Source organism: Atractosteus spatula, chromosome 26 (assembly GCF_055471065.1).
Source record: "Atractosteus spatula isolate fAtrSpa1 chromosome 26, fAtrSpa1.hap1, whole genome shotgun sequence".
Taxonomy (NCBI): Eukaryota; Metazoa; Chordata; class Actinopteri; order Semionotiformes; family Lepisosteidae; genus Atractosteus; species Atractosteus spatula.
In genome coordinates this window covers 775,204-800,544 of record NC_142731.1, presented here as the reverse complement: position 1 = coordinate 800,544, position 25,341 = coordinate 775,204, and the positions used below count along the sequence as shown (strand labels likewise).

General features: G+C 44.1%; 1 protein-coding gene across 17 annotated transcripts in view; it reads left to right on the top strand.

Moving 5' to 3' along the window:
* Positions 1–25,341, top strand: part of svild (supervillin d) — a 77,290-nt gene that overhangs the window by 3,020 nt on the left and 48,929 nt on the right. For 8 of the 17 annotated variants that reach the window (XM_088905970.1, XM_088905979.1, XM_088905981.1 and 5 more), the window contains exons 2-4: positions 6,699–6,936; positions 17,267–17,910; positions 21,977–22,156. In XM_088905970.1, the coding sequence (XP_088762096.1) occupies positions 17,462–17,910; positions 21,977–22,156 (629 nt within the window). In that variant the 5' untranslated portion in view covers positions 6,699–6,936; positions 17,267–17,461. The remainder of the gene's footprint in view (positions 1–6,698; positions 6,937–17,266; positions 17,911–21,976; positions 22,157–25,341) is intronic. The other 9 variants (XM_088905975.1, XM_088905972.1, XM_088905973.1 and 6 more) reach the window with 4 other exon arrangements.

The window sequence follows — 25,341 nt, the reverse complement described above, 5'->3', positions numbered from 1 at the left end:
CTGGTTAACAGCGAAAGCGAAACGCTTTTAAGAAACGGTCCTTTTGAACAGACTGAAGTGCGACCGAGAGTTTCAAACTGTACTCTTGGACAGAAGGACGAGCTCCAACCAAGGCGTACAGTAAAATGATTTGACTTCCTCTGTACTAAAATACAGAGTGCGTTCACTTCTGAGGTTGTTAGGTGATCTAGGTGCAGACAATACCTGTTCCCCTTCACAGCTTATTTCAGTAATCCTATTGTACTGTATAAAGAGGAACCACGTATTGTTTGTCTTGGTGCAAGATGAACTTTTTTGTGTGTTTATTAAAGCGTTGATTCCGCTTTGAAAATCCAGGGGTGACGTTATACGTTGTGTACAATACCACATAACGACCTATACTGGCGTATATGATCAGTGACTGTGCCAATAGCAACACTCCTTTGAAAAGCGATTTAAAGTGTAATCGTTAGTTCCGATGTGCAGCTAGGAATCGTGTCGCATGTGATGAGGTGATGCCACTAAGGTACTAGGACATTTGACTCACGGTGCACAGAAGCAGGTCTGAATCCTGCAGTCCAGGGTGGGGTGTATCTGTCTCCTGGGCGGCTAACGCAGGTGGTTTGAGTTTCAGCTCTGAAAACAAAACTCTGCAGAAACCGGGACTTCTGTCTTATTCGAGTACGGCCTCCGAGCAAGATGTGCTTTTATTTCACAGATTTCATTTAGACCATTCCAGGATGGGTAACCTGACTCTTCGGCGTGACTGACATCGCGAGTTAAGGGAAAAAATGACGGCGGTACTTCACAAATCTGAAGTGCCTGGCTTTGCAAAGGCTGTGATTTCATATTTGGCCCTGGTCCTGAAGTTAAGTGGTGGAAATGAAATCGCTGACTTCCAAAATGTTTTCCGTAGGGGTCTGTTAGAGCCATGCGCTGTACCACATAATCAGCACAGATAAAGTGGAACATGCAGTCGGTTTATCTCTCGGCTCCCACAGGCGCCCCAGGGATGGCGATCATCAGTCAGTGGAGCCTCTGGGAAAGAAAAAAAGTGCTGTGTAGAGATGGGAGGGATTCCCCAAGTCTCAGGGTGCAGTAATAAAAGCCAGCCAGCACTTAGCCTTGCAGATGGATCAAATCACAGCGTCCAGGAGAGAGGAATCGTGTTTAACCCAACCACTGAATACTTCACAATCGCTTTCTCCGGAGAATTGCCTGGGTTTCCGGAATGAACCTAGGTGTTTTTTCCGTCTGCTCACTGAGTTGTCCGAAGGCGTTCTTCTCTCTTTTCATGTTTAATCACACAAGCTGACGCCTGAGCTTGACATTTCCTACTTCGGTGGTCTCAAGCTCCAGTTCCAGAGCCTGGACGCCCGATCTAGCTGAGCCGACAGTGGGTTCAGTGGAGCGGTCAGAGGGGGGGGTCTCAGGGTTTCAAGGGGTGCAGGGGATTGCCCCGATGGGAAGCCAGCGCTGGTCCTGTCAGGGTGTGCCCCACGCCCGCCCCGCTGGGATTTGGTCACACACATGGGAGACCCCCGCCAGGCACGAGGAGGTGTGAGTTGTCTGGAAGGTCCTGGGCTGCTGTGCCCTCTGCAGTGAGCTCAGAGTCTGCGAGACTCCTTTAGGTGCAGACCGCAGTGTGGGCAGGACTCCCCCCTCCTGCCCGGAGACCCTGGCATTGTAACTTTCAGCTGCATCACCTGAAACCTTAATAAACATTACAGATTTGATGAACGTGACCTTTTCACTAGTTTTCCACTTCAGAAGCCACATAATTGTCAGGTTAGTTCAGAATTTGTCGGTGATTTACTGCCTCCTGACAACTGAAGGTATCATTAGTCATTTGAAACCATCTGCACGTCACAATAGAAACTCCCATGTTCCACGTTGAAGGCGGCGGGGCTCGGCCTATTGGAGGCCACCATTCCAAGTGTGATAATATTCTATATATTTTAAGTAGGAAAAAGTTTGTTTTAATTAGTTTCAAGTTAAGAGGATCAAAACAAGTGCACATCTGAATTATGAACCCCATACTCATACCTAATAATAAGTGGGGAAGGTTATCTAGCAGCAGGGGATGAAATCTGAAGTATCTGGTGACTGATTTCTCAGGAACGTACCTGCAAAGGAAGAGCATGGCTTGTTTGTTGTAGGGCAGAGAAGAGTGCAGGTTAGATCAAGAAGATAAACTTGTACAAGCTGAGGAATTTCAATCATGTAGCAAGACTGATCTGTGCCGCAGAACCACAGCCGTGCTCCAGGATCTGCCCCTGGGGGAAGATGTGTAACGCCATGCTCTTAAAAAACAAGTACTGTAGCTGCATCTCAGCTGCATGTACCCTGATTGTGTGCCTGAGCCATTGAAACCCGAAGAAATGAAAAGAAGCCACTGCAACAGGATGAAAAAATCTGACACTAAGACTGAGGCCCTGGGTTCCTTTCCTGCAGTGCTGTCTGTGTGGAGTTTGTATGTTCTCCCCATGTTTGCGTGGGTTTACTCTGGGTGCTCTGGTTTCACAGCACAAAAATATGCTGGTAGATTAATTGGCTTCTGATCAGATCGGACCTGTTGTGAGTGTGTCTATGTCTGTGTGCCCTGTGATGGACTGCTGTCCTGTCCGGGGCGTATCCTGCCTTGAGTCTGTTGCTTGCTGGTTTCGGCTCTGGCTCCCCCGCAACCCTGTACTGAGTCAAGTGGTTTGAAGATGGATGGATGGTTTTGGACTAAAATAAACTGCTTCCTCTATAAAGTCTCTAAATATGTGATTAGCTGTACAAATGTTGATTTTGCATGAATCTTTTAAATGAACTTGAATAGATCATTAGAATGTAGTGACAGCCTTTCATGACGAATGCCTGCTCAAAGCAGATAGTAGATTGCTATTAGCTTTGTGCATATGGAGTTTGAATTATCGTGTGTTTGCTGGCAGTTGCTAGGCAGCAGTAATGCTGAGGCCATGTGTTGTGAGGGACCAGGATGCCAGCGGACTGAGTTTCAGAGATGGTCTGTGGCAAAACTGCACTGTCTGTACCTCCGATCTGGAACATGAATGTGGGTAACAGATTTAAAATGCCACCGTCCTAATCTTCTTTCCCATGATTTTGAAAAGAGAGAAAACGGAGCTGGCACGGAGGTGCAGTGGTTATCGTTGCTGCCTCGCAGTGCTGGGGACCTGGGTTCAATTCTGGACCCGTGTGTGGAGCTTGTAGGTTCTCTCCGCGTTCACATGGGTTTCCTCCAGAAGCTCTTGTTTCCTCCCACAGTCCAAAGACACACTGGAAGTTCATTCAGCTTCTGGGGAAATTGGCCCTGGTGCGAGTGTGTGTGTTTGTCTGTCTGCCTTGCGATGGCGTCCCGTCCAGGGTGTACCCTGCCTTGTGCCCGTTGCTTGCTGGGATAGACTCTGGCTCTTCTGCAGCCCTGTATTGGATAAAGCAGTTAGAAAATGGAAGAATGGAAAATGGTTAGAAAAGTTAGCAAATGAATGTCTCTCCACAGAGGCTGGCTGCAGCTAAGCGTCTACTGAAGAAGAAACAAATTTGGAGATGTGTGCATATTGATTTTGTACTTCTGTTTTGGGTTCATTGGATTAAATCTGAAAAGCTGTCTACCCCTCAGAAATGATAATGGCACGTTTTTAAGCTTAACATGCATTCTCTTTTATCTGCACAGTGAATATTGAGAAATCCCTATTTACTTTATCTTGTGCAAACTCAAGATTGTTTCAGGTGTTTGTTTCAACATGCACAGTATGAAAGAAGTTCAGCTTTAGCTTAGGTGTCAGCTTTCATTAAAATATTTTGTTGTAGTCGACATTGTGGAGCGGTAGATTATTAAGAACTGCTTTAACCCTCTGTTTTATCTTCTTTTGGTTTGGATTACACAAGTAATTTGCATTGCTTGAAAATTGTCTTGTCAGAAATGTAGACTAGGTCATTTTTTGCATTTTCGTGTAAAGCCTGTGATTTTCCTGAGAGAGCCCTTAACGCTATTCAATTAACACAATGTAGTTATAGAGGGTAGTATTTTAATACCCCATGTCTTCCAAACACTGTCTATATGCACAGAGCTGGGTTCAATTCCAGCTTGGAGCACCTCCTTCGTGGAATTTACACGTTTTCTCACGAGTGCTCCAGGCTGCTCCCAGCTTCTGAAGACACACTGGCTACGTTTAGTGGTGCCCGACAATAGACTGGTGCCCAGTTCGGCTAGCCGGGGTGCAGTCCTATAGGATCCTGCCTGGGGTTCTCGTGTCCTGGTGCAGGGGTGCTCTCTGCAGGACTGTTCTGACGTGCTCAGCTGAAATACCTGTCCCGGACGGTTGCTCAACAGGCAACAGAGCTTTCAACATGCTAGATGTGTTCATGAGGAATTGCGGCCGTGAGGGGAAAAAAACTGGCAGATGTACAATTTGTGGTAGAATTAAAAACAAATTCCAAAAGTGTCTGAGGTGCACAACGAAGAAGGGGAAAGGCAGCAACAGGGATGCCATAAGGAATTAAAACATAATTATAGTGATACCTTTATTTAAGAGACACTTGAAATGCCCTGGGTTCTGAGAGTGCTGTCTTCCTGTTGAGTGTGACTGGGTATGGTGGGTGTGCAATGTAATTGGATGAAGTTACTCCTGGTAGCAGCCCCTGTAGTTTGCTGTCGGCTCTTTCTTCAGTGATGGTGGTGCTGTAGGTTTGTTTGAGCAAGCTGGTTCAGATGTGCAAGGGGTATGAGCACTGTTGGCCGGGAAGTGTACACAGTGGCTTTCGCTGGAGCGAATGAGAAGCGTGTATGATGCAAGTCATGACGTGAGAGTCAGGGAAAAGCTGTGAGTCGAACCATTAAACCCAAGATCAGGTGAGAAGGGAACTCTGTGGTGGGCAGCAGAAGATGTTGTGCAGAAGATACTATGCAGGTTTGTAAATATTGGCTGCAACGTATTTGGCTGATAACTTAGAAACAGAAATCTTAGAAATAATTCTTATGTTGATTTAAGTTCTTGGGCGATCAAAACCCAGAAACCCTAAATGTTAGCTCCTGTTCAGCTTTCAGAAATTAATCCCAAAAAGTGGTATAATCAGAGTTTTGCTAAGCTGTTCTGTGCATGTTTGACACACCAGACCGCACTTTGGCTTGTTTAAAATAACAGGCTGCCAGCTGCATTGTCCCACATTTGCAAAGTGTGCTTTCCACAGCGATCTGACAGTCCAGTCCTGTCGCAGTCTAGAGAGCCGGCTCAGCTGGAGATGTGCATGATGATAGTGTGCAGGCAGATCAATGAGCCAGACCTTCAGCCAAAAACAGGAAACGAGTGTTTGTGCAGGGCTCATTCTGCCTGCTCATGTAGCTTCAGCTTCAGCAGTGACAGCCCTGCGAAGCCCCCTGGAGTTTCAGCACTAAAGGAATCATTCACAGTTTAAGTAATCCCCTTCTCAGAGAAGTCTAGACATCTTGGATGTGATTTACTGAGCCCTCTGCTGCAGACATGCAGTCTTCAGAAAGTTCAGAAGCCTCACTGCAGTGTTTCGTATTTTTTTCTTGCAAAACAAAATTACAAAAGAAGTACTTAAAGAAACCAGTAATAACATAAATATTTCATTTTTTTGTTTCTATTGAGTTCTATTGAACATATGGCCAGTTAGAAACAAGTCGAGACAACATGAATGGGCTGCTTGTGCCATTCTTCTGAAGGAACCTGTGACTGTTAGCAGTTAGCAGTTAGGTCCTCAAGAAGTGCTTCCCTGTTTTGTGCTCTCCTGGCTGGCCGAGGTTTCTTCAGGCTCCCTTGAGTGGAGCTGTAGCTCATGTGTCTGACGTGTGATTTAGCAATGTGTGATGAAAGGGAACAGGGGCTCAGCTGATTAGGGTCTTGGTTGATTGCCCGGGGGTGACCTTACTGCCAATGTTCTGACCTTGTTTACACCTTATATGGTAAGAAATTGCTACTGACCAGTCATAAATGTGTTTTTTTTTTGTATGAAAAATTTGTGCATCTTCAAGAATAAAAGGCTGTTCCTGTTCTTAGGAACGTGAGTGAGAGACGAGGTTAACCTGTTAACTTCATCTGTCAACCTTTCTTTATTGCAATAAAGAAATCAGCTTGATTCACCAGAATTGTGTGGATTACTGAGAAAAAGAGTCTCACACTCCCTCAACCATAGTGTGTAAAAAAGTGTTTTAAATTCTTTTGTTTCAAATTTCCACTTGTTTCACTGCTGATTATGAAGGAGGGTAGATTGTTGATGTAGTGAAGAATTACACAATCCTGTATCAGGTCCTTCTCTGTTCAGGACTCAAGAAGTCCTGTTTCTGTAGCCCGTCAATGTGTCTGGCTCTCTGGACTGGTTCGAGAGCAGCCTTTCTTTTTTGTACTGTTGTGACCAGAACTGTACATAGTATTGGTGTTGTGTAAAATGTTAACCACTCTGGATTTGAATTTTACACTTTGAAACATAAGCTCGGAGCGTAGTAGTGAAGTTGGATACAAATGTGATTTGATCGGCTGAAGAGATAAAGTGAAACTGAAGGCAGTCAAGACTGCACCTCGGGTCAATCTGACATGATGTCCTGCCACACAGAAACCTTACTTCCTGAATCACAGCACTAGAGCACAGGCCATCACTGGGCTCTGTGTTTTATTATCTCCACTCCATTTCTCAAGTGAATTTTCTGCCCAAAGCAGCATCTTTATTAAATTGAAAAATGATGTGTTTTTCAGAATAAACATTGCAGCCATGGGAAGCTGTTACTTTCCCAGCCCGTGAGAGTAACTGACGCAGGAGGAGGACAGCAGAGACTGGAGATCCTCCCTCTTCCTGGTGCTGTACAGCCCCACTCCCACTCCCACTCCCACTCCCATCTCACTTTACAGCCGGTTTGAAGGGGAGAAAGGTTCGTTTACAAACAAACTTTTGGGAATTCTACACCCAGATAATTTACCAGAAAACAAGGAAAAGGTTTGTAGTAGTCATTTCCAGTTAGTTGCACTTTCTTTGTAAATAAGCACATTTCTCTGTTTGTTTGCTTCATAGTTTTGGGAAGAAAAATGATTGTGATTATTTTATTTTGCAAAGAGCTGGGAGCAGCTCAAAGGAGAATGGTTATATTGTCCTTTGTATGTGGGAGATTATTTTTTTGTGCTTTCAAGGCTAACATTAAGCAGCCCACATTAAAAATGTCAAGGGTGTTGCATGTTTCTTTTGTTGCGACTATTGTAACTCTTGAATTGACCTTTGTAAAAGATGTTACTCAATGGCTTCCTTTGGCTGAAATGTGGTCCCGGTATCTGAAGCTGAGTGAACTTATTGATTGTGTCATGGTTTGTTGGGTTATTTCAGTGAGTCAGCAGTTTCTGTTTCAACATACAGTACACAGCCGCAGTGGGAATGAGAATGAGTGTAGCAGGGACAACATGACAGCCTTTTTACTGTGTTCGTTTTTTCCCTCTACTGGTTCAATTACTGTTGAACATGGCCCTTTTTAACAACACAGTTATGCAATTAAGGATCAATAACCAAAGACTATTGATGATGCATTTTTTTAACTCACCTGTTCTGTATGATTCTCTTTCACATTCTTTGTGATCCCATTCCAGATTTTCCCAGTAGCCGGTATGCTGTTTGCTCCCATTTTTGTCCTTCACACAGTTCATCCAAAATTGATGTCAGAGAGCCAGATCAATCTATACAGATCAGTGCTGGGTTTTCAGTATAGGACATCTGTCACACATGATGTTAAGCTTCAAAATCTAATCAAATCTCGCCTGTGGTAATTCCATCACCAAATCTATTTAAATGAGGTGCGTGCCAGAGAACCACAAGTTAGGTCTGTGTCACATGCTTGAAAAAGTAGCCTTTTGTTTTTTTAAAAGACATTTGAAAAAGATGTGGCATGCCTTATGGCCACAGCTACAGACCTGTTTAATTTTTTATTTTTCTGTTTGTGCATTCAGTGTTACTGCAGTGCCATTTCATCAGTTCAGTATTTTTAATCTGAGTAGTTTATCTTGATCCATGTTATGTATCATATGGTAGAGAAGTTTTTGTTCAGCTTTGCTCAGTTATTCTATTGAAAGCCATAAACCGTTCTTACAAGTTGATTTGATATGCAGTTGATATCTGTTTTCATCAGGTAGCACATCCAGATGTGGTCTGTCAAACTCTGGGCTGTCGTAACTGTTCAGTTTTTTTTAAACCGTTTTATTTTAATTTGAAATGTGTAGTTTGGAGGTATGCATTGTTCTTCTAACTTAGCCTGTATCCATGCTTCTTTTCCACTGTAAAGCAGTAAAGCAATTGAACAAACAGCTAAAACCTTTTTTCCTTGAAGCAGGGCTCTTGGGAAATGTTTTGGCACAACTTTCTAAGACTCCCACTGTAAATCATTTACATGTGGTTCCAGAGCCACTGATAATGTGCTGTTGAGCAGACCACACCCATTCCCAAAGCAGGGCTGAAGCGCTGCGATCTGTAAGAGCACTTTTGTGTGTTCTTGCTTACTTGCTTTACGATTCATTGCAAGTTTATTAGCTAGAGCAGCTGATAAGCAAATGAGAATCAAAACAGTCTTACAGGAAATCATTTTATTTTTTATTTCTCTCCTTTTCTTTGTTGTTGCTTCAGTAGTGAATTCATACATTTTTTTTCCTGTCCTTTTTGCTTCAATAGCTCTGGATTTTTCTCATTTTCTCTGGATTTTTTCCTCTCAAGAATTCTTGTAATAGCTGCTCTCCAGGGCTGAGCACGAGGTGGTGCTCTGCAGGGGTATCCCAGTCAGGCATTGATCATGTGGTTTCTTGACATTTCATTTCATCACTAAATATTTTACAGCGAATCTGAACCTCTTCCAACAGCATAGCGCTTTTTTCCACAACCAGTACAGTATGTCCCTGCACTGGCTGCTTCGGGCTTCGATCGCTCAGGGACATGAATACCAGTTGGGTACTAAGTAGCCTTGCAAGCATCCTCTAATGTTTTGGGGGTAATGGACCATTGGGATGCAATATCAGGAAGTGTAGATTTTTCATTATAATATGTAGCTAATTTATGTGTTTTTTGCTCTATGAAACGTGCAAAGACACATAACAATAGACTGGAAACATAAAAACCGGAGCACTGCCGGCGTGGACCGTGGTGAGTGAACACCAGCAGCACAGACACGCATCAGATGCACATGGTCAGACACGAGAAGCGTTTTCAGGCACGGCCTTTGGCTGGAATAGTTTGTTAGCATTGTACAGATCGCTCAAAGCAGGAAATCAAGAGAACAACAGAGTATATCGAGACAAGTAGTCTCTCGTTTTAAGTCAGCTTGCTCTTATAAAAGAGTCTTATGGCAAACCAATGTGGGGTCGTTCAGTTTTCCCATGTCCCCTCCTAGCCCCATAATGAAGTTCTTCCTCTGCCTCAGTTCCAGTAAGGCCTTGTTGGGCACATAGTATCACACCTGTATCAAGTACTGCAGTGCTGGTGTCTGCTGTCCTGTGTGATTGGCATTGTGCTGCAGCCCTATTATCTTTGTCTCCAAAATGTTACATTTTCTATTGTCAAATGTACTTGAAAAATGATTGTTTTACCTTTGTTTAATTATTTTGTTGATTTTGCCTCTGTAAGTTGTTCTGTATTATCAGACTGTTAAGTGATGCAGGCGCTTTAGTGCTGGAGTTGCTATGTTTCACAAACAGCCACAGCTTCAATGCAACATGTGCACACTTTTGTGGGGCTTGTAATTATCCAGATCCTCGCAGGAATCAGCTGGGGAGATGTCCCTCTAACAAAAAACACGTTTCTGTCTTTAACGAGCAGGACTGGTTGCCTGTGCATTAGTTCATATTTATAGTGAATTGTTTCTGCTTAATCTGCTGCTTAACATATGTAGCTGTCAGATGTGATTATCGGATTATGAGGGGACGCGCCACACGGAGCTCTGTTCCCCTGTCCGGTCACATGACTGCCAGAAACCACAGAGCCCACGCTGATGGCCGTGGGGAAGTACGAAGCACGCTCTGACCCCTGTGCTCCTTCAGGACGGCAGCCTGGTGCTCTCTTTTCGGAGAAGGTAGAGGAATGCATCTGCGCCAAATGAGCGGTGATCTGTAGCGCTTTCGCCATTCTGTCTCCCTGTGTCTCTCTCGGCTTCTTCACCTGGATAGCTGCTGGAGAAAGACATGGATGGGAATTCACATCGGCTCTTGTCCCGATCTCTTGCCAGCAGCAGTGATGCACTTTGCAGGAAAGTTTGCTTCCATTTGTTGTGTGAGACATGACTGCAGGCTATATGGATCCTTGTGTAGAAATCCTGGTTCCCAGGATTAAGTGTTGGAGTCAGAACTGATGTGTGTCAGTTTCAGAGTTCTGTCTTAGCTCTACTTCACAAAGCATTTGCAAATCTCTTCAAGAGTATACTGTAGTATTTATTTAATATATCTCCTTGTCAGTAGTTATACATGTGTGCATGTATAGTGTATTATTTGCAATTTAACATACCTTATCAGAAATTGCAGTTATGTTTAACAGAACACAGTTCAGCACGGTTAGCGGTCAGATGCGACATTGTCTTCTTATAGATGTGTTGCACACTGCCTTGAGCAGGTAGCACTCAGAGCTTTGATGGGTTTATCTCACACTATTAAAGGCTTCTCTCTGTGTTCCCGCATGACCCCTCTCACAGGCACAAGGCCTCTTCCACTCTTCCTTTGTAAGTATTATGATCAGTATTCAGTTATCTCCATTGCCTTAGAATATCTGTTTTATTTCATTCTGGCTCTGTCTTGTTGAATCTTCTCTTGTGTTTGAATCATGAGTCTGTGATTAGGTTAGGTAAATTTATCTACGGATATCACATTTTGACTTTGCAGTTTGACTGTTTGCGCTTTATTGGATTTCAAACATGAGTATTTTCTGATGCAGTACTTAAAAACACATGGCCAGCCCTGACTGAATGGAAGTCCCTGATGAGCTGATTTGAATCTTGGTGAATACACAGGCAACACCTGTCTGTATTCTGTGTATTCTTCCTGTTGTTGTTTTTTTGTTTTGAGAGGAATCTTTTAGGTGCATCTTATTTTCTTTATTTTCTAAAGAAATAGAATCACTGGTTGTTCCTTGTTTATAGGGGTTTTTGTTCATGGCCAGTGTGGCTCACTGCTCCAGCACAGGAGGTGCAAAAGGAAACTAAGAATTAGGGGAATCAGGAGACATTTACAGTAGACACACAAAGTGCTGACTGTTGAAGCAGATTCCCTGGTAAGTTTAGATCCTTGTTTCAATAAACTGCTAGGAACAAAGTGGGTCAGATGCACTAAAAAGCTTCATCTCATTGGTAGCCTTTATGCTCTTAAGTGTTGCCATCCCTCCCACGCTAAGCTGCCCTGTGAAGTTGGCCTTATCGCAAACACAGGGTGACAAGACTGGGTCAGGCCTGGCTGGAAGAGACTAGGCCCCTGTTATTAATCACTTCTCTGGGTGAGAGGTGTGTGCCTGAACACTACTGACGATGAGGCTGTCTGAAGGGTACACAGGCCAGATGCCTTGTGTTTACATACCTGTAGACAGACTTTGGATTCAAAGAGTAGCAAATCTTTACAAAACACTTGAAAAGTGGGCAGGAGCTTTTGAGTCCTTCTTAAGACTTTCTAACAGTTCCGCAGCAGCGCAGGAAGGCAGTGTAGTCCTGCTGGCTGTGCTTCAAAATACAGGGATTCGTGGAAACAAAACCAGCCCTAAAGCTGGAGCGTTCTTCAGAAAGAACACTGGGCTGTGACAAACCCTCAGCAACTGGGGCGACTTGCTGGAGAGCAGATCACCTCCTGGAGCAAGACTGGACTGAGCTGACTCAAGAGCTGCAGAGAGCCACATGGATAAATTTATACAGTATATTTGCAAAGCACAGCCTTCCAAACGAACATGTTAAAGCTTGCCAGTTTTGTCTGCAGAAGTAGAGTGTGAAGTGGGATATTATACAAGACCTGATCAGCTTAGTGAAAAAATAAAATGGAAACCACGGATGACAATCTGCCTGTTGCTGAAGAGATTTTGTTTTTTACTTGTGAGTAAAGATTTTGAGCCAGGGCAATTCTGACCAAGATCTGCCTGAGTTTGACCCTCAGAAATTAGCCTCTCTCTCCTCCCTTGGTTTTAGTAAGTGATTGTTAAGCCATTCACCAGTTTAAACACCTCAAATCTAATGCTGTAACATTGTTATAGCATTATCCTGTTTCATTTCAGTGTTTTGGACTTTTACCAACAGCTTTATGTAATACTCCACAGCTGTGTATGTGTCAAAAACATTTCTATTAACCTTAACTTTATTTGACAGGAGTAAATCAGCTTTTTTAGAAAACATTAGTATTACTGGAGCCTTAGTAATAGTTCCCCCCACATCTGTAGTCTTCTCATTGCTGGGGTGTGAAAAGTCACTCGCAGGACAAGTTTTAAGTATTTTTATTTCCTGCTGGGCATCTTACCAATGTAGAGATCACATTCAAAATATGTTCTTTAGCAATCTGTTGTCAGGAATCGCAGTCTTGGTAAACTCCAATCCCCTCGTAATTCTCATCCTTATCTCTTGCGTGACCGATATTCACCCCTGCTGCTGGAGGGCTGCCTTGTCGTCTCGTTTTCGTTCTCCCTGGACTCTCATTCCTTAATGACTTCACTGTAATCATTTACCCATCTGATTGGTTGCTTTTTCACTGTGACCAGTCTTTTCTCATTGAGGACCGAAAGTTACCTGTAAATCCTACAGGCTGTATTCAATTTCCAGCTTCTTAAGAACAAGGAAAGGCTTCAGTTCCTCCAATTAAGCATTTAATTATATCAGTTAGGTAATTAGAACTAGGAACATTCTGGCCCTCCTGGACTGAGCTGTGCCTGCTAGTGTAGAAGCTTGAATTGGTCACGGCATTGTTCCTGCAGGCCTTGAAATGTACAAAAACTGCTATATAAATAAAGTTGATTATTTTTAGTCCTGCCTGGGGACAGAAATAAGCACCAATGAAAAGAACTGGCAGCCACACACAGTGACCCTGAGGGGAAAAGGGGAACCTTGTGTAACTGAAGTAGTGTTTCATTTGTTTTGAGAAAAGGGGGCTTGTGGAACAGGTGAGCTTTGTCCATACGTGAGAACAGGTGGACTGGTAGATCAGATTGTAATTTCATAAACCTGCCCCTGGTCATTGAAGAGATCTTATTTGTGATTTTCTTATGTTTTGGGATCGCGCTGTGTTAACAGTAACCTCTTTTCAAGGCAACAAGTGTTGAGACAGGAGAGTAGCCCTGGGAAAGCCGTGTTGCCAAACTGCTGGGCTCAGGATGATTTGCTGAGCTGCGTCTGACAAGAGGTATTTGACTTGAGGCGGAGGCCCTTTGTGTTTGAGCTGTCTGCACAGCAGGACTGCTGAGCTGACCGTTTTGAGCAGAAACGTCTATGAATGCAGCCTGTGTTTGCGCCAGAGTTGAGCCTGATGGAGCATGGCTTTCAGCTGAGCCCATCGAAGAAGCAAACTCCTGTCTAGTTCCACAGAAACTCAGGCCAGCCTCCAATAACTGCAAATCAAGAGCTTTCATTTTTTTAAATTAAAGTTAAAATTCAACTAGTGCAGGTGGGGCCTCTGTTTCATATGTTGTCCGTTTGCACCCTCACTGTTGGATCTTACTGCTCTTTCTAGCAGCTCAGTTCAGAAGATTCAGAAGCCACAAACACCTCTTTAGATCCATTGTTGAGCGCAAATGAAGCTGAGAAAGTCAATTCTCTGGAAACCTTCAAGTGTATTTTCTCATACTGAAACTTCTAAATGTTCTTCTTCCTTAAGAAACAGCAGTGCAGTTGTTTCCGAAATGCACTGTTGTGTAGACAGTCCTGGATTGCAGCAGGTGCTGTGTTCGATATCCAGCCCTAGTTTCTTGCAATTAGAATACTAATGTGTTGAAATCTCTTACAAGATTAATGACTAGTAGTTTCATTGCACCACTTCAGTGATCAGCAGCTCACACAGCTATTATGGGAGCATGTGTTGCCTGCAAACATGTTAATTGCGTATCTTGGGGAAGTAAAGGATTTCCACTGCCCATACAGTGAATTTCATTGACTGTTGATAACAAGCCTCACCACTGCTCCTTCATTGCTCTAACCTTTAGATGCCACTCAGAAGAGAACAGAGCAGCAGCTCTGACAGGTGGCAATACCACGAAGCCTCCTCCAGAAACGTATGTCAGCAGACTGGATGTTGATGTGGGTGACAACTATGACCCAGATGGCAAATCTGCTGTATTAGGATGTTAAAGCTCATTCCAAGCAGCTGGATCTTTACTCTTAAACAACACAACAAATTAGGAAATATTAATTAAAATTGTTTTAATACTTTTTTCATGTTAACATGATGATTTAGATGTTTCTAGTTAGGGCTGTGGTGTGAGATCTGGTTATTTGTGTACTGAAATACTCTAGAACAAGAGTTTTTTGTATTTGTGCAGAGATGCATCATCACTTGGTAGCGATCTGGGCAGGTAGGCAAGGCTGGGCCTGGTCTGTACTGGGTTGAAAGACCTCTGAAGGAATCAGGTTGCTGCTGCAAGTGGTGTTGTTGAACCAGTAGGTGGCACTGTGCCATACATACCAGAATTCTCAAGCCAGTCCCCAGGATGGTGACTGAAGACACTGCTGCAGGAGGTGCTGTTCTTCAGATGAGACATTAGAATGAGGCCTTACCTGCTTGGCCATCGTTGTTAATCACAGTATCCTGACTGTGTTCCCCTTGCTTGTTCAAGCTGACCTCCCAAAATTTCTTATTCGACTCCATTAGAGGAGGCATTTCTCTCTTCACCTCCTGGACTCCTTTGCAGCAGGGCTCCTGTCTCTCCCCTGTGTGGCAGCTCTGCGGCTGAAAATCTTGCCAGTCTCCTCTCCTGCCCGAAACTAGGCCAAGCATGCTGTCTTAATTACCGAGCTCAAGAGCTGAATGATGTTTATACGGGTGTGAAAGAGAGATCCTGCAGTGTCCTCTGGAGTAAGTGAGCAATGTGGCTGTTGGTGGTCCTGGGTTACAGTCCAGTTCAGGTCACAAGTTAACCTTTGATTTAGGTTTCAGGTTTCAGAGCAGAGACTGCCAAATGTCACCAGTCCTATAGCTGATGTCACATATTGTGGGATTAAACTCACAAAGGCCTCCAGTAGCTGCCTGGTAATGGCTTGACAAAGGAGAAGAAAGAAGCAGCACCCTAGATGTGAACAGAAAGAGTAGAAGCTTGTTTATGAAATTTCACTTTGGATGCCTGTGTTTTATGAGGGAATATTGGGTGTTGATTTAAATGTCAGGGTGTTATGGTGGCTTTCACTTGGCAGAAATTCAAGGCCCTTCTGGCACGTTAACTTCAATCTCCTCTGCAGCTAAAAAAAAATCAACTTTAAAATCAAGAATCAATACTGCATCTGAAACTGTTTAATTACTGTCTTTATGTATGAAGATTTTTTCATCAAAGCTTACTCTTTGTCCAAAGTGCAGTAAAATATATGGTAACAACATGGCACAACACAGTGGTAGATAATGGCAAAGCAAATGCATATTGAAATCATGGTAAAACTGTCACAATGCAATGCAGAGTTACAGCAGTCCTTATCTGCTTGATCACTTCATGTCCAAATTTGAGAGATTAGCAGGTGTTGGTACCTACAGTAGTGTGCGTGGGTACCACCTGTAGACAGAAAACCAAAATGCTACCTGTTCAGCATGTGATTGCGATTTGGTAATATCCAAATGTTCTTGAGATATGACTCATGTCTGCGATCTGTGTTTTTTCATGTTTTAGGAAGGAGCTGATTGAGAAATGAGGTGGTCTTTTAAAATGGCTTAGGTTCAGTTGGCATGGTAATCGTTTTTATAGACCAATCTCTCTTAGAGCCTTCTGCATCTGACCCATATTGCCCAAGAGTAGCCCGTGTTTGCGTGCTTGGTCTTGTCAAAGTTGTTTCCCTTGTTTAAGTGCCGCAGTGCTACATTCCTGCTTGTGCCATTTTGCTGATGTTGTAGGTTTTGTGTTGAGTGGATCAAGGTGAATACACTCGCAGATTTCCATCAGTGTTTAGTGCGCAGGACTTGTCATATATTTTGGAAAGAAAAATCTGTAGCTCATTTGTGTCTCAGCAGGTGGTAGCGTGAGCCAGATGTGGTATCCGCTGCCTCTAAGCCCAATTATAGTCGTTCTTGAAGGCTTCAGGGTTTCTCGTAATGAGGGATTGAGAGAGCAGGGACTGAACAGATATCACCTGGGGGCTGAAACACTGCATGTGTCGGGGGGAGGGATGGGTGTAAAGACCAGGGAGGGAGTCGGGAGCAGGATGAAGTGACTTAGCGGTACTAACGCCAGCCAGTCAGATTCTTCTCTGCTGCACTGATGAAAGAGACGTATTTCTCCACGGGTTCGTAGTGGAAGAGCAGAGACGCACTATCAAGCACACGGCCACAACTGAGCACAGGAACCTGACCCACCCTGAGGACACGGAGCGCACTCTGTGGTGTCAGTGAAACCCACTGGGAAGTGTGAAATCCCACATAGTCAGAAAAGTTCTGCAAATACATCTAGAGAAGATCAAATGATCATCAGGGTATTTAGACAAATCTTATCCATCCATCTGTTTTTTAATTGCTTCTTCCAGCTCAGGATCGTGAGGATGCCCCTGTACCCTCAGCGAGTCGGGCATCAGCGATGTGACCGTGGCTCGAACCCGTGATCAGAGTTCAACCTGCTTAAAGGCAGGCGCCTTTACCTATTGAGCTGCTCAGGAGTCCTGTCTTTTTTCCTCATACTGGGTCTTTTAGGTTACAGGAAGAGGTTTACAGTAATCAGAGTGTTTTAGTGTAATCATTTTTCGTGCTCAACACCTACGACACCTACATACTGATTTCACTGAATATATTTGATGTAACAGGTACATTGGAGATGTCTTTCCACACTGGGAAAGAGGGGTTAGAATAACATCGTGTCCTTTACATCAACCTGAGCTTGGGCCAACTGCGGCTTCTCTCTTGCTCCGACTACACTGAAGATCTCCCAAATCCCAGGGTGGATATTAGCTCACTTTACCTTCGCTAATGTATAAATCCTCATAAGATACTCTGCACTGAACTCGTTCAGAATGTTCCTTGAGGAAAACCAATTTGTTCAATGCTTTAACCACGTTTTTTTTTCAATGGCTTGAATCATTTTCTGAATTATTCTGCTGTTGCTTGTCGCTTGTCTTGAGCCGGTCTGTCTGAAGATTAAGTGCACAAAATTTTTTTGCTCGTTTCAGCGCAGGGAGAAGATAAATGGAATGACCTGCCCCTCGAAGGGAGAGAGAGTAGGGTCTGGCAACGCCTGGAGCAAGAGAAACTGAAGACTCTTCCACGGTCTGGTCTCTTGTGTTTTGAAACTTCTGCAAAACGTTTTAGTTTCTTCAATGCGATTCTGCTAGCGCTCCTGTGAGCACTGCTAGAGCCACTCAGGAATGATGGAGCCACTGGAGTCAAAATCCGAGCGCATCGCTAGGTACAAGGCCGAGAGACGCAGAGAGCTGGCTCAGAAGTACGGCACTGCGGAGGAGGTGCCTTCCAAATGCATCAGGAGGGACCGAGAGATCTGCCAGGGAGAATCCGCAGACTCCGGCCAGAGAGCCATGGGAGCAGCCAGAGATCTGCAGGACAGAGATGTGCCGAAGCAGGACTCCGCGGAGCCCAGAGGCAGTCCTCACCGAGAAGAGCAGCCCCTCGCCGGCGACGCCAACGGGGCCGCGGGCGCTCAGGAGAGCGCGGCTGGTGTTAGACGCGGCCGGGGTGAAGGGCGCGCGGCTCTCACCAGCTTGAGCCTGGATACGCCGGCCCCGCGGCAGGAGCCCACCGCGCAGACCGTGGCGAATGGCACCGCCGTGGGCGCTGGCGGCTTGTTGTCCCGGAGCAGGTGAGGGCGTCTCCGTCTCGTCGCGGCGCTGACAGCGGTGCAGCGCAGCAGGAATAGACCGGCAGGCCATGGGATCTGTGTGGGATTATTAAGAGCACGTGGCTCAGTGGTCAGCGCTGCTGCCTCACGGCGCCAGGGTCCTGGGCTGAATTCCAGACCTGGGGTGCTGTCTGTGTGGAGTCTGCATGTTCTCCCCGTGTTCATGAGGGTGCCCTGTTTTCTCCCACAGTTCAAAATCATGCTGGTAGATGAATTAGCTTCTGGGAAGACTGGCCCTGGTGTGAGTGTGTGAGTGTTTGTCTGCCTGTGCCCTGCGCTGGACTGGCGTCCTGTATCCTGCTGAAGTGGAGTGCTTAGAAAATGGCTGGATATTAAGAGCAGGCAGGAAGCTCCCGGTCACTTATCCTGAGAAGGTGCATTGTGGTGTGTGTAAATCAATCCACATTCTATGAAAAGAGCTTTGTTACCTGTCACTGCTTGTAGTGTCATGGATAACAGAATGAGGAAGCACTTAATTTAGCTGTACTACGCTGATGGATGACACTTTGTGCCTGGAAAAATACAATTAGATAGTTTTTGCTTTAATAGAAAAAAAAAAACAACCAATTGTGACGTTGATTAAATTCAGTTTGGAAGACATGATTGCAGTGCTTCTATCAAATTTCACAGCTTTAGGTCCTAAGAACCTAAAAGACCTCAAACTCTTTCATGTTTGTAGGAGATGAAAACTATTAAAAAGTTCAGGCTAATGAAGATTATAATTAAGAAAGCAATGAATTAACTGAGCTCAGCTACAGCGAAGACCTGAAGGGACCAGAGTCTCAAAGATCCAACCCCTGACGAGCCTTGATCTAGCTTCATCCATGAAGATGCAAAGGTCATCTTTCTTTTGATTTCGAAACATTTGTAATTACATTAGCAGTTGGCTAGCATAGTCTGTTTGCGACGGCACAATCACCAGTGGCCCCTGACCATGCCCTTGAGCTCACAGTCCGTCACTCAACACAGTGATGCCGTGTGGGCGGAGTGGCCATGTGGGCGGCGTGGGCATGCCAGGAGCATGCACGTGCAGGCCATCCTTCCCCTTACGCTCTCTCAGAGGTAGTAGCAGTGAGAGGGGTTGATTAAGCATTTAGGATACCAGATTATAAAACAGATATATCTCTAAGCTTTGGACTTTCCTAATTTTGATAAAGAAACCTAAAGAGCAATATGTATTTACAGTACAGCAACACTCCATTTACGGATCCTGAAATTTCCTGCTCCTAAATCTAATCTTTTAGGAAATTAGCCCGTTCATGTTCAGCAGGACTGAGCAGAAATGCACAAAGCCTGTAACGTCTTGTTCGATCTCCCTCAAGGAACTGAAAAAGTCTGCTTCTGGATTAGGTTCCAAGGCAGAAGGATTGCAAAGGATTTGATTGCACAAACGATTGCTTACACATGCTGAATTCCTGTCGTACTGTGGCCTCTGTCTATTTACTGTGCTGTGCTCCTCAGTCAACATGGCGAAACACAAACTCGGAACAAGAGCATCTGCGCACTTTTTGGTTTGATCTAAACCATTTATTTCTTTATGATCATTTATGCCCCACACTCCTGTAACTGGCAGCCATTGGTTTATTTGGGGGATTTCTTGTGGGCAGATTTCTTATGTTTTGTCTCCACATTGATAGTAAGCTTTTGCGAGGAGCTCATTCACACACAGGGAGTCTTCATGCATTACTGACGGCTGGGATAACGGAGTTTCTCTCCTCGTCTTCCAAACGTAATTTCTCGGGTCCATCGGTACATATCTAAGGGGCATTGTGTCCCTGAAATAAAGAAGAGCTCCCGGTGCTTCCTTTATTTCTGGGACACAGAAGAGTAAAGAGTCCCTGTGGCTGCACAGGGCCTGAGAGAAGGTGTGTCTCTCGAGCCCGTCAGTCCCTTGTTCTGCCCAGGCTGTGGGCCGGCCCTCAGTGCAGAGACAGGGGTGGAGCCCCAGGTAGGAAGCATGCCTTGAATGAGCTCGTCTGGAAGGTGGGGTCTCCTGTGTAGAGTGCCTGAGGGCTTGCCTGTGTGGTTTGGTAAGAAGGTGAAGGGAAACAGAGGGAGTGTCTGTCTTAAACAGCCTTTCTTGCACTGCAAGCTTTCCACAATACAAATGGCTGCATATTTTTTTGGGAAAAACAATTCCTTCTAGTCATGAATGCTGCTTTTGAGTGCCCACTGGGGTATGTATGTACTTCATGCGTTATTTTCCACTTTTAACTCTGTAGTTTCAGCAGCGTCGGACAGAACACTTGTCTGTACGGATTTGTCTTAATTGCAAAAGTAGGCAACATGTGAATCTAATCAGTCATTGTCAAGTGTTTTTATTAACTTGAATTTGTGGCTGGGTTTTAGGACTTTACTTGTTTAAGTAACATGAAAGCTCCAGAAGCAATAAACGTTTAAATAATACTAAATGCAACAGAATCACCTGTAATTATACCCAACATATAAAAACAGTTATTAAAAATTCTGCCCTTAGTACAGAAAATAATTATTAGAAAATAATCACTGTACATCACCACTATAAGAAAAAAACAGAAGAAACGGAAGAATATGTGCTATAATATGCTGTATAACTTTTATACAAACAGACTTTTTTAAGACTAGAAGATCTCAGAGCACAGTGGAAAAATAATGCTCACAATAATATATGCACAAAAACAGAAAAGATGTTTTAGAATAGATTGATACTTCTTTGTCGAATATTCCAATGCGGTGTGCTCACTGTGTGCCATAAATCACTAGTCCATCCTCGATGTTGCCTTGTGAGATATGTGACCAAAGTTTAAGAAGATGTGAGAAATGGGAATCGCAGCCAACAAAGTGTTTTATTCATTTGTTTTCAGGAGCTGACCTAAACGTTGACACAATACTCAGTGCTCCATTTACTGTTGTGTGGTAGTTATTGTCGGGAGTGGAAAAGCCACCTTTCACTTCTTGGTTTTGGTCAGACAGCACTTGTTGACTTGGTCTAGCCTGGCGCAGACACAGCAAGGACAGTAGAGAACTAAAAGTTGTGGGTCTCAAAGGAATGAGCTACACTTACAGGTTAAAGGAACTGAACCATTTTAATTGTGAACACAAAGGGAATGCGAGGGAACACAGTATAAGTATTCAGATTCCTGAAAGACACTGACCTAGTCAGCTGAGTGGATTTCTGCAAATCACAGGCTGGAGGACACCAGTAGAAACAACACAGACGTAAAACTGAGAACAGGAAGCACTTATTTATTCAAAGGGTTGTTGGAGTGTAGAACAAGCTACTTCGCCTTGTTGTGGAAGGAAATATCCTTTCTCTGAAAGGGTGGATGATATCTTTGAATCAGTTAGCTAATAACAGCAGATTATTTAAACCATCCAGAAAGACTAAATCTTCCTTTTGTTCTGTGTGGATAGAGCACAAGCTTGGGAAGTTTTCTGTGGTATTTCTGCAGGTTTTTCATGATTGATTCTCAGTTCCTGAGCTTGACCAAGCTTGCTGTGCCATACGTCTCTACACTTTATCGTTCTTTTTCCAGCATTTTAAGACTTTAGTACATCAGATTGTAAGGGTGGGATTGCATGATAGGATCCAGTTACTTCTTTAAAGCAACCAAGGGAAGAGCTCTGCTAGCTGACTCTGAGAAATGGAGAGTAATGCCCTCATCCTTAATGAGAAGAAGCAAGCCACAGCAGACTGAGTGACCTTTTCCCATTCGTTAATTTCCATCCGATGAATAGAGTCTGCCAGCAGTGTTCTCTGTGTTGAACCAAAGCAACCAAAGTCTGGTTGACTAACCTTCCTATTCTTCAAAACCGAAACAAACCAGCCATGTTCTTTGGTGTTTACACCAGTAATACAACACAGACAAGACAGGGAGAACCATTTGAATCACAGCAAGCTGTGTGGTTTTCACTGATTCTTTACATACAGACAAGGCATTTGTGTATTTTGGAACAAACAGCATGTTGTGAGAGTGTAACACCTGTGTTCCCTGCTCTTCTCGGCTGTGTCTGGGTGGTAACCGTCCTGGTTGTTTCCTGATGCCAGGGCGACAGATCTGGTGCCCCCCAGGCCCTGGTCCGGGGGCTCTGCTGGGCTCTGCAGCCAAGGGGGCAGTCCGTGGGGGCCACAGGGGCCAGACTCGGCCCACATCCACACCCGCGTGTCGGTGGGCCAGCTGAGGAAGACCTTGCTGCAGACTGCCAACGGGAAGCCAGAGGAGAGGCCGTAGGTCCTGCGGTGGTTTGCTCAGTGTTGCTCAGCTCTGCCTCATGCTGTTTACTAACTGCATGTCCCAGGTCTGCGCCTCCCCTGGGCTCCAGCGACCCCCTGGAGAGCTGCTCCTTTAGCAGGATGAAGTGAGAGTTTTGTTCTGAGCTGTAAAAGTGCCACTGAAAGCATGACGATCTTGGTAACCTGGGGGCTCAGGAGGAATTTTAAAAAAGAAGATCAGTTCCCCTGCTCTAGATCACTGTGATCCGTTCCTCTGTTCTAGATCACTAAGATCATCTCTCCCTTTCTAGATCACAGTCTCATAGTCCCTGTTATTTTGACCTTGATAACAGCCTGAATTCGTGTCTATTTCCAGTTTCCCAAAATAATGTGTTGTTGTAAACAGTTTGCTACAGTACATGGTTGTTAGAGAAAACATTCCAACAGTTTTAAATGACTGAAATTCTTTTGGGGTACAAAATTTGGATTGTTAGTTTTCTTAATACTGAAACTGATACAGCATTATTTTCTGTATTTTTTAATTTTTCTATTTGTGATCAGAAAGAATCACCAAGAAATTGGTAGCATTAGCCATCCTGCTAGATTTTTTCTTTTTTTTAAATGAATAACAGCTGAAAGCTTTTATTTCCTCTTCTATAAACCTCTAAGCATGTTAAACAAACCTTAATAAGCTGCAGTTTTTTACAGAGCTGTGTTATATACTGATTCTCTGTGCTGCTCTGTGTTTTGACCTGTGAAGACTGTGTGGTTTCTGTAGAGTTTAATCACACCCTATCAGGCTGTTTCCTCTTGCATCTGTGTGTATCTCATCTGTATTACTGGTGTGCTGCACAAGATGCACCAAAAAAATAAAATAAGACATACTGTACATTTCTGCACAACACAGAATTGTAACTGGTAATGTTCTTCATTCCCCTTGCTTTGCTACCAAAGTTTTTCAACCTCTTATTTTAAATCATATGATTCACAAAGCAGCACAAAAAAATGTGCACCTGATGTCATCCCGAATGACCTTTGCCTGTGAGCAGCTGTCCTCTGATTAGAGATCCATGCCACAGTTGGAACTGTACCTGTATTCAGAATACCTGAGCTGAATTTTGGAAGGTACCACCTGAACTGATAAGTCAGCCCCCAGTGCCTCCTGCTGTGTAACACTTGTATGTAAGTTTATTCAAATCTGTCTAATTTAGTTTTGAATAGGAAACAGATATGTTTTGAATGTCATAATGGAAAAATACTAGAACTCGGAACGTATTTGAGTAGTTAAGCAACCTGGAACTTTATCATCTAATAACCAAGTAGCTTCAATAAATTATTTCCTTTTTTCAGAGGGCTAAACCCAAAGCTCGAGTGCCTTTCTTCCAGACCTGCAGAACAGAGTTTGCAGGTTAATGTCCTGATTCACGCCCTGTTCTGAAAACAAGCTGTCACTAACTAGTCTGAACCCCAGCTGTTGGGTTGGTGGCTTCACCACAAGCTGCAGTGGGGTTCTCGCGATCAGATTGGGTACATGCAGCCCCAGATTTCGGATTGTGTGCGCTGTCGACCTGATTCTGGGCCCTAATGTCTTACTAATTTAAGCACATTGCTGCCAGCAGGTTTCCCCTCGTCAGCCCAGTTTGAGTGAGAGAGGAGCTTGTTCTCATTATGCAGCTCGTGCTGTCTGGGTTTTAGACATCAGACCTGAAAAGCATGCGTTGTAATGTCTACTCATTTCCTCATTCGTCATGTTCATGTGTGTTTTGCATGAGCCTTTTGTTGGTTTTTTGTGCTTGTCGTTATTTGCCTAGCAAACAAGCTCCTCTCTCATAAGCTGCTCCTGCGAAGCTATCCCATCAGCCATCAGGGGAAGAAGCAGATGCACTTTCTCTCACAGAGGGTTGTGGGAGTCTGGAACAAACGACACTGCCATGTTGAAGCTGAAACCATTCGTTTGAGAAATATCTAGATGAGATCCTCTGATCAATCAGCTCCTAACTACAAAGTGGGCTAGACAGACTGCATGATCCCCTCTCATTTGTAACCTTTCTTATGTTTTATGTTAAATAGACATGATAGAATTCAATGTCTAATTCTACACACAATTTCTATGCATGATGTGTATATGTGATGCAATCATATACATAATTTTTATAACAGAAGTATATCTGTACTATAGCCTGCCACTTTTCTACAGGACATTTATTCCAGATCAAGATACTGCAGGTTCTGCACTCTATCAGGATTGTTGGTCCGTTACGCCTGTTTGTGTTTGAAATACAGCTTTGAATAGTCAGACCTCTGGAAGCGTTTAAACTCCAGCCAGTGCCTCAAAACGTTTGCAGTTGTTTGCAGAAAGAGCAAGGAAAAGAGGTTGCGAGAATCCCCCTGGAAATATTTAACAACTGTCCTAGCGCTTTTTTGAGCGCAGTCGGAGGGCCATGGGAAATCGGAGGCGATTGCCACGTTTTCACTTTAGCTAGAAGGACATTTCAAGAATTTCTGTAAATCGAGATATGCTGCCTTGTCTTAAATTGGAATGAGGTCATTTACCTGTCCTCTGGATTCTATGGTAACAGGCATAAAAATATTCCTAAGCACTTCAGTTCTGAAAGCTACGCTGTAAAGACAATTGAGCGAGCTGGGGTTTGTGTATAGGGCAGCACGGTGGTGCAGTGTTCAGCGTTGCTGCCTCACAGCACTGGGGCCCTGGGTTCAATTCCTGGGTTGCTGTCTGCATGGAGTTTGCATGTTAACCCCATCTTCACATGGGTTTCCTCTAGGTGCTCAAGTTCCCTTTCACAGTAGGCTGATTGGCTTCGGGGAAAGGCTGTATCCCACCTTATTCCTATTGCTTTACAGGATAGACCCCAGCACCCCTGCACCCTTGAATTGGATGAAGCCAAATTCATCTTCGTTCATTTTCAGAAAATGGATGGATGGATAGGTTTATAGAGTCAGCTTTGATTTTTTTTACACTAATGGTTTTGGCATCTTGGAAACTTTTGATTCTAAGGAATTCGTAACTCCATGTAATGAGAAATAAAAGCGGATCTGACTTTTCCATGCAATTAAGGGCTACAAGCTGGAAGCCGAGAAGTGATGAATCTGGCGCTGCCGTGGCACCAGTGCTGGCGGACTGTGGGGACACACGTAATAAAAAGGGTTTTGAAACTTTCTGTAACAGAGGAAATAATGAA